Raw genomic sequence first — 16,414 nt, forward strand, 5'->3', positions numbered from 1 at the left:
AGGAGTTTTGTTTTGATATAAGAATCTGAAAAAATGTCTATGATACATTCAAATCTACTTATAGCACTGAATAATCATAGTTATAAGCATTTTTAAATATCGATAGTGCCAATATAACAATAATCATAACAAATTAGCAATTAATACTGCCCAATAAGGTCACTGCTGTCCAATTACATAAATTGTTTTTGCAAGGATAGTATTATTTCATACTTGTAGTACATTATAAAAATCATTATAAAGCATTGCAACCACTATTACTAATGCAGTCAACCCTATAATGCATCATAAGTAAGTTTATAATGCATAACACTTTACAATAACCATAATTTATAAATGGTAAACAGATTATTAATGTTTAATCATCATTTATAAACTGTATATAGGCCATTCATAATGGTAAATACGTACTGTATTAATCTTTAACTAACTAAATCTAAAAATCTAAACTAAATCATTTATAAATGGCAAATAGATGGTATATTAATATAGGTTTATAGTTACTTTACCATTAACAAACAATTAAATTAAAATTAATAGTTTATGAATAACTTTAGTTGCACTGATTATAACATTTTTAACACCCTATTAAGTATGTTAATGATTTTGAAATTATTCATAGAGCTTTAAGAAATTGTTTGAAAACATTTAACGATTAAATATGTATAGCACTTTGTAAATTATTAATAATTGGTCTATAAACCACTTATAAACATCACTTAGTTGGTTATTGTAAAGTGTAACCTATGCATTATTCACATGGGCGTACAACAACAATACAATTCCATGCTATAATATTGCTTTGAAGCATTATGAATATTTATGAGTGCTTATAACTGTGTTATATAGTGATATTAACACATTATAACACATTATAAGTATGTTTGTAATGCATTACATAAAGAGGCTTCAAAGAAAGTTGGGTTAAGATGGCCACATTGTGACTTCCATGCTGAAAGATTAGTATTACCCAACAGACTTTTTTTTTTTTAAACATAAAGAACTAATTTGTGCCATTTATGTATATCTACGTGTTAATTACATTCCTGTCTTATCTGTTGAAGCCTGTGGTAATTGTATGTCTTTATCTAAGCTGTCTTAAATCACACTTGGGAGGTTTGCTTTCATGGCGTTCTGCCAAGATGTCAGGTGAAAATGTCAATATTAACAATAGGTTGTGGCAGATAAATGGGTCAAACATAGGACTTTAACCCGGGAGGCCAGGGCTCAAGTGCCACGTGTGAAACCAGAGGGTAATGCTTCTCTTTTTAGATTTAGCTGATTCAATATTTTCAGCTTGGAGGATTTATAAAGCTGCAAAACAGCTGATGAGTCATGTTTTGGTAAAAACATTTTTCAAAGGTGCTTGAACGTCATGGCAAGATGTGGAGATGATGACCAGGTAACATCAGCACATCTTTTATTTTAGAATCATTATTTAACTGTGAAGTGACGTCTTGATTTCACGACAACAACCGTGATTATACATGTCATTGTGTTCGGTCTTGTCATCATTGCTTAGTGAAAGTATGGTAAATGTATCCTTCATATATCTAAGTATATATTAGGGTTGTCACGATACTAAAATTTTCAACTCGATACCGATACTCAGGAAAATATTCGATACTCGATACCATTTTCGATACCACCAGGATAAAAACAAAGAGCCCAAAATTATGAACAAGAAAAATGCAACATGTGAAAATTAACAGAATCATGGGTATTTATAATAAAAAACAGTAACCAGCAAGAAACTGGTCTTCAGGTCTGAGGTTGTGCAAAAAATAAATAAATACAATAAATAATAACAAGTAGAAAAATATTTTGAGGTTGTATGCTGTGCACAATATTAGGCAAGCTTGATAAGCCGACTTTTCTCTGCTTCATTCTGGGACTTCAAGAGAGAAAATAACACTTTTCAGTCACCAACATTTATATAAACTTATTAACTCTATGCTTATGTATACTGACACTGTGTCAATAAACGTAATATGGGCATACTATATGCCTGATTTATTTATCTATCTATTTATTTATTTATGTTGTTTATAATCATTAACGTGACGTCAGCCTTTAATTGCTAACTGCGGCTAATGGCTGGCCACCGGCCACGATAACATCAGTAATAGGTCAGTTTGAAACGAAAGGTTGAGGGGGTATCGCTACTTTTTGAAAATGAGTATTGTATCCGGATACAACGTTTTAGTACTACTATTTTAGATACTTTTGACAACCCTATTATATATGCATTTGCCAAGTGAAGAAACAAGCCTAAAGGATATACTATCTGAAAACGACTTCATGCAACTGATAACTGATAACAATCAACACACATTATGTATAAATGCATGTGTAATATTCCGTTCATAGACCCCATGCAGGGAGAATAATAATGTGTAATGAAAAATTTTGAGTTAAGTGACCTTTAATAAACTGAACTCTATGAGTTAGAAATATTCATATAAATTACATTATTATTATGCAAATAGCCACAAATTGGCTTACGTAGTCTCTCTCCTTTCTGGTTCTTATAACTGAAGTGATGAAAAATTCTATTCCTCTGCTTTGTTCTGTTTGTTTCTGAGTGTACTGTATGATAATTCCTGCATGTGTGTTTGTGTGTGTGCACACTTCCAATCTAAACTTGCTCTTTTACAGTGATAAGGCTCCTGCTGTGAGCAAATTGAATGCAACCCCTGCAGAGGGTGGAGCTACCTTTGTATTCAGCGCTGGTCTACAACCACCTCAGGACAGTCATTTCTGATCTGCAGATATGAAATTAATTATCCAGCACCAGAGAGGCTGGCTATGGCAGCGCTGTTGTCATTTACATACAGTAATTAGACTGGGCAGCTGTTGGTGCTGCCATCACAAAGTTGATGTCCAACTCAACAACTGAAGTCAGATCAACAAAATATTACCTGGTTCTCCATGGAGATATTAGGTGTTGTTTAAGCGAATGACAGAGAGGAGACGGTTTGGGAGGAATCACAAGCTGTCAGAGTGCTGAGTGACATCTTTTTGGCTTGTTTTTGAGTTTGAGGGAGGATTTTTTTTCCAGTCGCATCTGGGGTGTGAAAGGTGTTAACAGACGGTGATATGGTGATGACAAAACATCCAGGAAGATTTTCTCCTAAGATGGCACGTTCTTGTGTGTACAAAGCACTAGAGGAAACAAACATACCCGAGTACACAGCAGTTTGAGGAAAAAATCATATATATATAAAAAACCCACACTCATTTCAAATCTGTGGCCAGACACGCTTTCAGACACCAATATCATTTGCCCAGTATACCTGCCCTTGATTCAGCCACATCAATTTAAAGGGCAGAGATATAAACCTCTGCCCATTCTCCGTGTATAAGCTCCACGAGTTCAAGCTCAGTCCAGAATGGGCCAGGGATCTCACTATCCTTTCCGTGCCAAGGGCAGACATCTCATGGTTTTATGACAGAGGTAAACCTGGCCTTCATAAATACTTCATACACTGCTTTCTTCCAGCTGGCAAAAGCGAGCAGAAGAAGCTTGAGAGCAAAGGCGAGTTAGGGAAAGGACAAAAGTACATGTTTTGACGGATAAGTGAAAGCAAGAAAGCAGCGACTGAAGTAAACAACTAAAGAGAAGTGCAAAAATATCTTAAATGCTTCCTTCTAGCTAAAGAGGGTTCTGTTTCTCACACTCTCTGTGATGTTAAGCAGACAAGTGGGAAACAGGCATTTAAATGATGCCCTGATTTATGCACAAGTAAGCATAAGTGCATTTTCTGCATGCTTGCCTCTTTGTACATAACCACGTTTGTGTGTGCTGCGTGTCAGCGTGGATCATGTGTGTGGGTTGTGTGCTACCAATAAAAAGTGCTGGCTGAAAGCGAGCAGTGCAATATACACTAAATGTTATTTGACGAAAAAAGGCAAAATCCCAGGCTCATCTGGTCTATTTTCAGGGAAGGACACAGAAGGCAAAGCTTCTGCTGGCTACGTACAACATATCTCGGCTCAAATATTCCACTCTATTCCCTGTTTAAATATAAGCAATAGCAAAGCAATATTAGCAGGCGCACACATGCTTTCTGGCTTAGTAGTTTTTGTAAATTAAATGTCATAAAAGCATAAGGTCGGGGATATCAGATTTATTGTGGCTGAGGACATTCTCAAATTTTTCTCAAAGTGATGTGGAGGAGAAATGTGCTTGACTTCTTTTTATCACAGGAAGCAATTCATTTTTTATGCTTTCACACGGGCGAGGGCAGAATGATCGCAGACTAGGATGGGATTTCATGAGGGAAATCAGACTAATCATTGCTGCCACCAAAAACTCCCAAATTCCCCAAATCAACATGCCGCAGTGTGATTTTCTAATGTCTGGTGATGTGTTGACAGATACTGTTCATTTAAGAGTGATCTGGGGAAACGCTTCTCGCCCCAGGGGAGATCTGCAAAGAGTCAGTGAACAGAAAGTGCAAGCTTTAAAAAAAAAAAACCCAGCTCTTATCATTGGCTTGTGTGTCAAGCTGCAATGCTCTTTTACCACAGCTTCCAGTCGGGGCAGAGTTGACACTGAAGATCTCGTCTCAAAGCGAAGCTCAGAAACCCAGCAGCAGAGGACGTCATTTGAGGCAACTCTTATGCCTCCATAAATATATGTCATGCCCACGAATAATTGTCCATGAATACAAAAAAAAAAAAAAAATTATAGAAAAATATGAACTTGCCAGAGAATCTTCATGTTACTAAAAGTTTCAATGTTAAGGTCATAATTCAATTTTCGATTTATCAGATTTTGACTTTTTTTTTTCAGCACTGAAGGCTATGCAATGTTAGCATATCAAACCTTCAGAAAGAACAACAGATCTCTTGTTTTATGCCTTGGAAACAATAATTTCCATTTTCAAATTCTTCTGTTGAAAATAATACATTACATGATATTATTGTGATAAATGACTGCTATATAATTTTTTTTAAATCTACCACACCAAGACCATATGCTCACATTGTTGATCCTGCTTTTGATTTCAATAAGTCTTACTGTAGTTTTTATTGAATTTCGCATATATTTTCCTAATATTCTGATTCTATGTATCTATGTATCTATCTATGTATCTATCTATGTATCTATCTATGTATCTATCTATCTATCTATCTATCTATCTATCTATCTATCTATCTATCTATCTATCTATCTATCTATCTATCTATCTATCTATCTATCTATCTATCTATCTATCTATCTATCTATCTATCTATCTGTCTATCCGTCTGTCTGTCTGTCTGTCTGTCTGTTTGTCTGCTGATTAACACTGAAAGCTCATTTCATCATTTCAACTTATATTTAAATTTTTATATACATATATGTATGGGGGACACAACAAAACAGTGTCAGACTTTTTAAAATCAGGGACTTTACCTCTGACACACACACACACACTGTGTTGTTGATTAAATATCCACTCTAAATAAACTATTAATTAGATGCATAGATTCAGGTGCCTGTTCTCACACACGCACGCACACGGACACGCACACGCACACGCACACACACACACACACACACACACACACACACACACACACACACACACACACAGCCTGTACAGGTGCCATGTATCTGTGTGTTGTGTTTAATGAGGTTCTTTTTCATGCTCCCTGACTGTGATGCCATTATGTTGTCACATTTTCTTAAAATAACCCCGATTTAATCTTCCGTGAAAAAAAGAAAAAAGTGACAGGTTAGATTAATCTTTGGCGCTGTGTACAGTAATTGGCTGTACTATATATACATACATTTACAAATGAATGTATGCAAAAGCCACCCTTAACAAATCAGTGGGTCCTTCAGTCACACACAGATCTCTCAGGCACACACATGCTGATGAACTGGTGCTTTGAGGTGAACAGAGCCTTTATCTGCCCACTGATCAGCATGAATCTTATCTGGCTTGTTATGTTTTCCTACCATGAGCCTCATTATAACGGCGAGAGAGGCAGGAGGGAGACATGTGCTTGACTCTGATCTACACATTCTCTCTTCCCCTATTAAGAGTGCAATGGATTTCCTATACTGTCGCAGTGAGATAGAAAGGATGATAGCCAGGTACGGGTGGCCTTTAAAGAGAGGAGGGTCAACAGTGAATGAGATGGAGATCTTTCAGTCAAACGCATGCGGCTGGGTGTTCGTCCGGAGAGATTCTTTGAAGTAATTACGCATTCAGACGCAGCAGGAAAATGAGGAAATCCTGCTTAGTGAAGAGAAATATTTTGATGCTGTTACTACCATTGCTACTGCTGGGGATGAAGAGGAGGAGGAAGAGGAGACAGAGCTCTAGGGGTTTTGACATAAGCAATATACCAAATCTATCACTCCACAAAAGGCAAACTGAAAACGACAAGCCCTGCTTCAAGTATTGAAATGCAGTTTGATTGATTTACTGTTTGTTTGTACCAAAAGTTTTATTGCAGCAGACCACTGTGGTTATTACAGAAGGCCAGCTACTATGACTCAGAATCTCCCTAGTAACGCTACATTTTAAACACAGGTCCCCTGGGAAGGAAGCACCACATGGAAAAGTGGCGGGTATAGTGCTCATGAACAACAAACAATGGAAGAGAGCGTGGTGCCTCTTCTCAGGGGAACACTTTTGACTCTGCTGGATGAGCATGTGCAGAAAGAGTATAGATTTTCTGGAAATAATTGGAAAGAGCATTTGCACAACAATTTTTTTTTTATCTGCTGCATTTGATTTTTTTTTCCATAAATAAGTGACTTTATTTAGATCAAGATGTTTGCATGCTGTGTGTTTTTTTTTTTAAACGAATTACTATTATAATTTTATGCACTCAAACACATTAACATTTGGGACAGGGCTGTCAAAATAATGCATTTATTTAAATGCATAAATGTAAAATAAAAATAATGTATGCATATATATATATATATATAATTTATTATTATTTTGTCCTTTTGCCAAGGTTGCTTTATTGGGAGAGATGTTTTTTGAATGTTTATGATGATATTTCTGTTTCATTTTGGAGGCAAATACAGTTTTATACTTCTTACTGCCCTAGATTGATTTGACAGTTTCAGTTACTAGATTTAGATTATAGATTTAGATTATATATATTTATATTTTTACATTTCTTTTTTTTTTTTTTTGTATTTATTATTTATTATTATTTTCTCATTTTGCCAAGGTTGTTGTTGTTATTGGGAGAGATGTTTTTGGAATGTTTATGAATGTTTTTTATGTCTGTTTGTTAAAAATGAGCGAAACATGTCAATAAATATATTTTGGGAAATTAAAAAAAGTCCTGTCTAGATGGAGCTGTGGATAGGAGCACCGTTCTGTACTATTTCTGGAGTAAGGAAATTTTTTTAACCATGGGAGTACTTCAAGCCTAAAATATCTCCTCCCCGCAAAGCACTTAGCTGCTAAATCTGAGGTCTGACCTCACACAGACCCCCTGATGCTACCGTGACCATCACCAGTCTCACTCAAACAAGAGTTCACATGCAGACTGAGTGATGCATGGGGAAAAAAAGTGATGTCTACTTTTATATCTTATAATGTATATCTTCAAAATGTCTGGTATGCCTCTCTGAGCTAATGTCTATCCTTTCATTTGATTTATCGTCACATCTCGGCTCAGGAATGTGACTGTATTCAGGAGGTGTGCTTCTATAATCATTAGCCAAAGATGGTAACTAAACAGAATGAGATTATAGTCACGGTTGACTAAATTCTTAGTTTTGAGAGGCATATTTACTGAGGCACAGAGCTGAATGAAATCAGGTTATCTCCTCTCAAATAAACACTCTCCTTTCTGACTCTCTCTGATCCATAATCTGTCCTCACTGCAGACACAGGGAATGATGGAGAAGATTTTGATCATTGTAATCTATTTCCATCTCTCCAGTGCCTGTAAATAGTGAAGGGCTGTATTACACAAATATATACTTGATTATTAATCTTCAAAATACCCATGTAAGATGAGATTTATGTTATAGCAGTGCTACATTCTGGCCCAATGAAAACCATTCTGTCATGATTTCCATTATTTGGGTGGTGAAAAGCAAAGAATGCGTGATGCAGTTCAGTGTTTATTAGGGATGGGAATTTAAAACCAATTCCAACTGGTCTCATCCATTGGAATAACAGGTTTCTGAGTTATTCTTCTTCTTTTCATCAATGCCAGGATGTTTTCTAACATATTATTTTGAGAAAGAAAACCTACATGAAAAAGAATGCTGTACAAATATTTTCATTTGATCTATTTTAGATTATTACAGTGGAGCCTTTGCACATCTCAGTCAGATGCATGCATTTTTTTTGTTTTTCTTTATTGTTTCTACATTCAGAGTCAGAGCTATATTGACACTGAAAACCTGTGTAGGCTTACTTTTTGTCACACAGATAACTGATCGGGAATCAATAGGAGAATTGATAAATATTCCAACCAGGAAGTAGAATCGATAACAGCACTGGCATCAATAAAATCTTATCACTTCCCATCCCTAAGGTTTGCTAAAACATACTAGAAAAACACCACACTGAAACCCAAATAGCATACTTTAAAGCTGAAATGACTATGACTATGTGACCAAAAAAAACTTGATATGTGATATGTTCAATAGGCAAACAACACAAAAATAAGAGAATAAAAGCAAAAAAAAAGAAGCTTTTTTTCTTTTTTTAAATGCGATGTATCTCTTGTGGGGCTGAGTCGGAGGCATAGCAGGCGAAACACAGCCACAACTCACCTCGAGCTTTGCCTTTTGAAGCCATCACTGGAGTCCCCAAGTAGACAAGAGGGGTTCGATGGACAGCAAGAGAGGCAGACGCCAGAAAACAGAGAGAGAGAGAGAAAAAAGAACAAAGACAGAAGACAGAGCAACTGATTAGATAACTGCAGGAGGAACAGTGTGCCTGTATCTGTCGCGTATATATGCAGAAACAGCATTGTCTTTATCTTGAATGTCAATCACGAGAGCTAAAACCCGTCTGATCGCTCAACCCTGAAAGAGAATGCCCCGATTTAGCTCATCAGCAAATTGAGACCTTACAGTGTGACACCTTTTAATTAGTCGCGTCACATCATCTGGATCATGCAAAAAAGCTTGTTGCTTTCTAATGAGCTTGCAAGGCCCATAAGGATGTGGGCATACTGTAGATACCATGCTGTTGATTAGTGAGTGATGTGCTTCATTTGATTTCTAGTGGAAATTACAGCCTTTATGACCATTTTACAGATGATTATCTTGTTTTCAGCTGATGCCTTTTATGTGGACATACATAGAATAATGATTTGTGTATGTGTGTGTGTGCTACAGTCATGCATGCACACACTGGTGCGCAATCAGAAGAGGTTGTGAGTGACAGCACTGTAATCAGAGAGGAGAAGCACAGACAGGACTGTCGTCTAGCACAGAATAAGCCATGATATGGGAGGGTTCAATGCAGAGCTTGGTAAAAACCACATAGGCCGATACATAGCCATGTACACAAACAAAGGGAACCACAACACGGACGACCTCACCAACAACAAGAGTGTCACCTCTGAGACTTCCTGCCGGTAAAAACACAGAAGAGAGCCAAATAAACAAACATAGATTGTCTATTAGCGTGCGTGTGTGTCTGTGTATTTGTATCCCGGGGGAATGACTCTTATGCTTCACACACACTGCTTTGCCAAATTGATGGATCTATTGGAATGCCTCCAGTGAGCCTGAAAACCTGTACAGCTCTAAGAGACAGCGCCTGAAAAAGAATGAGAGGGAGAACAAAGAGAATATAACCGCAGGTACCGAGTCTGCAGGTTATAACGAAAATATTGTGCTTTCTTTTCGATTGCGGATTAATAAATCACTCTCCCTGTGCACAACAAATATAGAATTTTCCATTTTGGCTGATAAATATACTGTAAATAGGTGGAAATTTGTTGTGAGAGAAGGAGCAGAAAGTAATGGGAAAAGTAAAAGCAGGCTTAGAGATACAATGCAGCTGCTGGACAGTCTCCTGACCTGACTCCTGACTGACTTTGGAAGCCATCAAATCCTGATCGACAATTTTCAATGGCTGATGGAGATGATTATATTTTGTTTTTTGACAGATTGCCAAGGTGCAAGATAGCGTGAGGAAGTGAGACAGGCAGAGACTGATAATTTCCTGTTCCATTTTGTGATTTTTTTTTATCATTTGCACACATTTCCTGTTCTTTAGCATCATGTTATATTCTTTGGCAGACATTAAAAAGGGAAATGAGGGATGCACAAAGTGCAAACATATACACACATAAAAAGTAGAGCCCAACAAAAAACAGTATTTTTGAGGCTGATGCCAGCACTGAATTTTGGGCTTTTTTGATGCTGGAATGAAAATAGACTGATTTTAATATGATAATAATAATAATAATAATAATAATAATAATAATAATAATAATAATAATAATACATTTTAAATACTTTTGCTATTACAACTACTAATATGTATTAATAAGTATACTTAATAATAATAATAATAATAATATATATTTTTTATAATATTTTTCTACATTATTATACAATAAATAATGTTTTTCATTGTCAGCCAATTATTTAAATAATAAAAAAAAAAATGGGAAGAAAATAAATAGCTAAATGAACAATGTTACTGTTCAGTTTCAGTCCATTGCTGACTATTAAAAAAATTGCTTTGAAAAACATTTTCAGCACTGAATTTTGGGCTTTTTTGATGCTTGAATGAAAATAGACCTTTCTTTAAGTAAATGTGCACTGATTTTAATATAATAATAATCATAATAATAATAATAATAATACATTTTAAATACTTTTACTACTACAGCTACCACTACCAATATGTATTAATAATTATATGTATTATTATTTATAATAATAATAACAATAATAATAATAATAATAATAATAATAATAATAATAATAATAATAATAATAATAATAATATATTTTAATAATATTTAATCTTTTCTACATTATTATACAATAAATAATGTTTTTCATTGTCAGCCAATTATGTAAATAATAACAAAAATAAATAAATAAATGGGAAGAAAATAAATAGCTAAATAAACACCGTCAATCGCTGACTATTAAAAAAAATTGCTTTGAAAAAAAATTCATAAGGGCACATATCGGACAGCATATCAAACAATACCAATAGGCCTTTGATAGGCCAATATAAACCAATACTATCTGTCAGGCTCCAGTAAAAAGCAGCACTGTTCTTGTGTTTCATACACACACACACACACACACAGAGTCACAGGCAGCTGGTGAAGGTATCACACCTCGCTGCTGTGTCACTGGTCAAGAGGGAGAGGGACCGAGGCAGTGGATGTCACATCTCTACCGACACTACCTTCTACATGAGACTGATGGCTTTGTGAAATATTCCCTCTGCAAAGTCTGACCTCGCTCTATTCCTGCCTTTCATCCCTGCTGTCAAGGTATGAGTTCGCTGTCACAACTGTGGCTGTGTGATCTCTCCCAGTCAATAGCCATATGAAAAAAAGAAAGAAAAAGACAGGTCCTGGAGACGATGGATGGGAGAAACATATCATATAGTTTAGAGCTATTCACTTGTAACAACAAGCTGAATATATGTACAGCTATAGGGAGAGGGAGAGGGGGAGGGAGAGAGAGAGAGAGAGAGAGAGAGAGAGAGAGAGAGAGAAAGAGAAAGAGAAAGAAAGAGAGAGAGAGAGAGATAGAACACAAGCAGCGAAGAAAAGAGAAAAATGGTGGGAGTCTTATTCACTACACTCAGTGCACTTGTATATCCAAGTATTACAGTTACCAGGCAACCAACATAACAGTTCGGTAAGTCCTGGCAAGCTTAAAATGAATAAAACACTTTTCATTCCACTCTCTCGTTCCCCCATTTTACCATGCCATGAGCAGAGTATTCCCACTTGATAACACAATGGCCACCTTTCACATGGGCTCAATGCTTCTGATTGGACAGAATCAACGTAATCTCTGGAAAGGCTTTTGCAGACACGTGACCGAAACACATTGTTAGCACATGATGTATGCTGTTTGCTGTTACACTCATCGTGATGGTTGTTTTAAACATTACAGTAAACGATATAAACATGCTGTTAATGCTGTGAAACAGGCACCAAACCTACTTCCTTAAGGTTAGGAAAAAAGAACCCTATTTCCAGAGATAGCTTCCAAGAACGGGACACTTACTCCGGAAAGTCCAGGGATTTTGACTGTCATCACATCTCCCGAGCTATGTGGCTTTTAGCATTACATTGCAGTCGTTAGTGGACAAAATATTGTAAGATACATACCAATTCCAGTCTATTATTTTTCATAAATCATCGGGACTGTTCATGGACAAAGCCTGATGGAATACACTAAAGATACTGAAGAAACAGGCACTTGAATGGGCTAAAATTCAACTATTTTTTCATACAGTGCGTTATTTTAACCTTAAACACACTTCTTTGATTGCTCCATTTCTGTCGTCTCATGTCCAGAAAACATCTTGAAGAAAGTTACAAGACAATTAAATAAAAGCCCACAATTTTTCTGTGATGAGCAAACAATGTTTTTTGTGGAAATCATCATTCGGGTTAACAGTGGGCATTAATTAAAATGTATTTTTAACTGTGACTTTTTGTGAAAACAAAATATAATTACAATTGCAAATCATTTTGTTTCACAATTAAGTTCTTGTCCTTTTACGTTCTTATTTTTCCAGTTGAATTATATTAATAGTTTAAGGAAAGCCACAGTTAAATAGAAAAGTACTTTTTAAAGGTTTATTAAACCCAAGATGTTTTCAAGCCCAATTAGTTATTGTGTTAAATAACAAGCAGCTCTATTTCAGAGCATACATGAGTGGGATTTTTGAGGAAAGTTCAAGCAAGCAGTATTTTGATTTTTTTTTTTTATTTAAAAAAAACCTTTATTGTCGAAGTGTAGCAACTATAGCGCTGACCCTACAAAGATGACCACACCACTGTATTTTTCTTTTTTTAATCTTTTGCTTCACTGGACCGCTGTTCCAATAACTGTGGTTGGTGGACCAAACTAGGGACACAACAGCAGTCCAACAGCAGCAATATTGGATTAACTGTACATTCAGGTGGTGAATGTTGCTCTGTTGGCTTTGCAGTCAGACACTTGTCTTGCTTGCCAACTGATTTTATCAAGTCTTAGTTGATGTGAATTTGGAATTTTTCTGCCCCCTAGTGGTCAAAACCACTTCATGTAGCTTTAACTTAATATATAATGATAATAATAATAGTGTCTAGTTGATATAATATAATTTCTTAACTTTAAAAGGGTTGGTGGTATTGAGCTGAAATACATCAACAAAAGTTAAATCTGTCCTACAAGCAGAACATAATTATATCCTGCATAACAGAAAATAAAGGACGTTTTCACCTGAAGACGATTTTTGCGTCACAATCACATGAACGTGAAATATTTACCTCAGCCAGGCTTGAATCTCTTGGTCTAAGTATCACGTGTGTGTGTGTAGACGCACACACTTTATCCCAGAGAGTGAAAAGTGAGTGACTGTATGGTGGCGGAGCAGAAAAGCTCTGGGTTGTAAGCAGGTTGTTCTCTGTCTCTGTCACTGTCAGTGGGGCGCCGTCATAAATAAACTGTGTGATTCAGTTCATACAGACACCACCTGCTGTGACACGCACACACATACACAAACACACACACCTAACAATGATCATAGTATTCCTTTAGGGTATAAGTCTCCTGGGAGGACATGTGTTCAATGCCAACATCCTTCCTGTTTTTCTTTCCCTTTTCCTTTCAACTTATGCTCATTCGGGAGTTTGTCTCACCTGCCTTTTCATATTCCTCTCCTTTAACCCTTTCCTTACCCACATCTTTCTCTCCCCTTCTTTATTTCCATCCCCCCTCGGGCTACCTTTTTCACAGTGGCAGATATATTCACAGTCTGACATGCAGTGAAAAGCCCATAGAGATCGATGTGTTCAGCGTGGCTCTCGGAGCTGTCACATGGCATGATGGAGAGTTTAGCTTATCTTTCGTACAGAAGCAGCTGTTTTGCCATATGTTTGATGTACTCCAGGCCCTTGGAATCAAACCAATATTCCGACGGTGAACAGATTGCTGTAAAACCTTAACACACCTTTGTCACCTTATGACTCGGCTGCACTTGGAGACACCGACCTACTTGTTGCAAGAAAAACTTAGTATACACAAACACAAATATACATCGTTACACATATCCAAAGCACACAACAGTCATCGGCGTAAAAATAGCTCAAAATGAATACAAGCAAATGTATTTAAATCTTATCCGATTTAGCTGCAAATGTATTTAAATCTTATTTGATTTAGCGCAGCTTTTGCTAACGGACGCAATTCATCTCATGGTAATAAAGGAGATGGTAAACAGTGTTAATAGATGGAATCAAGCTTACTTAACTCAGCTTATTGCCGCCATACTGCTCGCTTTATTAGATCTGTCTACCTCGTCCTTGTTTTCTCACATTACAGGGAGACACACATCTGTTTGTTTTGTCATTTAATCTGGCATATTTGATTTCCACTCCTTAACACAATTACATACACACACCCTGTCCATGGCAGAATCATCAGCTCATGAGTGTACCGCCCATAAAACACACACACACACACACACACACACACACACACAGACGCACACGTGTTGCAAACGCATGCTAATGCTTCATAACATTTGTTTCCTGCATGCTAACGATGGTCTACAGCAGTGTTTATGGTGTCAGCCGCCCAGATTTTTTTTTCTCAAGCTGAAAATAACTAAGTCAATGAATCACCATCACCACAACACATGCAAATGACACCAGGCAATCTGGACCCCACATATTTAGTTTTCTATTTTCTTTCTCTGTTGGTATCACACAGTCATCAACTCTTGTATGTAAAAGTACAGGGTCTATAGCAATAATAAATAAAAAAATCAACGGATCAATAATTGAGAATATTTGCAAGAATCATGAGGATGCAGGGAGTCTAGCATGTTGGAGAATAATGAATGAAACTCAGCAATGTTTTGGTTGCCTCTTTGTAACACCTGTGCTGTGTTGTGGTGACAAAGTGTGCACGGTCCTGAGGCGGTAGGCAGAAATAATGACTCAAGGGATTCACAGTTTATTGGTGTTTGTCAATGGCCCGCAGCTAAAAACACAGTGAACACATGGGGGCACGGCACCTGATGGACTGCCACCACTTTGTTTAGGCCTTGTTTTCACATTGCTGCAGATCAAGTAGAGTGAAGCTGAGCCAGTATAATGGCAGCTCATCTGCAAGAGTGCTCTTCCTGTCTTTGCCACTGGTAAATCAGTGGTTCTTTATGGCATCACTAGCATCAAAATAGGAACAGTTTGAGGGAACTTTGGCAACAAACTGAGTGGAGCAACACTCTGTTGGTGTCCTATACTACACCAATGCATTAACCATCTGAACCCCAGGCTGTTTCAGGGCGTTTTTAAAAAAAACTCTTTTTACATTTTACTCACTGTGGCCTTGTGTTTCACTGCAATATGTATGTGCAGCTCTATGGAATCAGCACAATCATGGCTAGAAGTGGGAACAACTCAAAAATGTCTTCTGCACAGTAAAATACAGTTATAATGCCATACATAATTAAACACAAAATACAATAACAATATCTTTTTAGATTAGAAGAAAATGAAATGTACGTACACAACACGTTTCCAAGTGGCCACAAGTGTCAGGAATTCTGAAACAAAAATTGGGTGTCCACATGCTATACATATTGAACTTGCATTATTTGCAACCTCTATGAATATTTGTCGCGTGACCGTTTGTCTCAGCAGAATCAATCATGGCTTCAGTGTCGCAGAATTTAATGTTTTTATTTATTTATTTTTTAACAGGATCTTGTTTTTCCAAACAGTAAATTTTTTGGCAACATTTTTAAAAAGACATGTAGAATAAAGTGCTTTTGACAGCAATATAGCAATTTTTAGCTTCTTTTTGGTTACTTTATTTTGGTTTTAACAGAAACTTTCATCAACATCGGAAAGTTCAAATTTCCATGATAATGTTTGTCTTTACATTTTCTTTCTTGGATATACGGTATGTAATCTTGCTAATCATTACCCCATACATTTCAGAGTTTCTAATGGGTTTTAGACCTCCACCAGGCCATTGTGCAGTCATGTTTTGCTCAGATATAAATACATCTGATCTTTGCCCTGTACCAATCAAGGACAAGGTCAGCACTTACAATAACTTTTCAGTAAAATGGTTGTGAGGTGGGGGAGTAATTACATGCACAATAGCTTCCTTCTCCTTTATTCCTTTATCCTTTATTTTTTATCGTTTTTCTCTTTTTTGCTCTGTTCTGTTGCCTTTCAGATGTTTGTGACATTCACATTATGTGATATGTAT

At 36.5% G+C, this 16,414-nt stretch overlaps 1 protein-coding gene across 3 annotated transcripts in view; it reads right to left on the bottom strand.

The window, feature by feature from the left end:
- The window catches only part of cadm2a (cell adhesion molecule 2a), a 268,631-nt gene that overhangs the window by 77,398 nt on the left and 174,819 nt on the right, over positions 1-16,414 (bottom strand). For 2 of the 3 annotated variants that reach the window (XM_059351983.1, XM_059351981.1), the window contains exon 2: positions 8,756-8,782. The exons of the other annotated variant lie outside the window; for it this stretch is intronic. In XM_059351983.1, the coding sequence (XP_059207966.1) occupies positions 8,756-8,782 (27 nt within the window). The remainder of the gene's footprint in view (positions 1-8,755; positions 8,783-16,414) is intronic. 3 annotated transcript variants of the gene reach the window in all.

The sequence above is a fragment of the Centropristis striata genome, chromosome 15 (genome assembly GCF_030273125.1).
Source record: "Centropristis striata isolate RG_2023a ecotype Rhode Island chromosome 15, C.striata_1.0, whole genome shotgun sequence".
NCBI lineage: Eukaryota > Metazoa > Chordata > Actinopteri > Perciformes > Serranidae > Centropristis > Centropristis striata.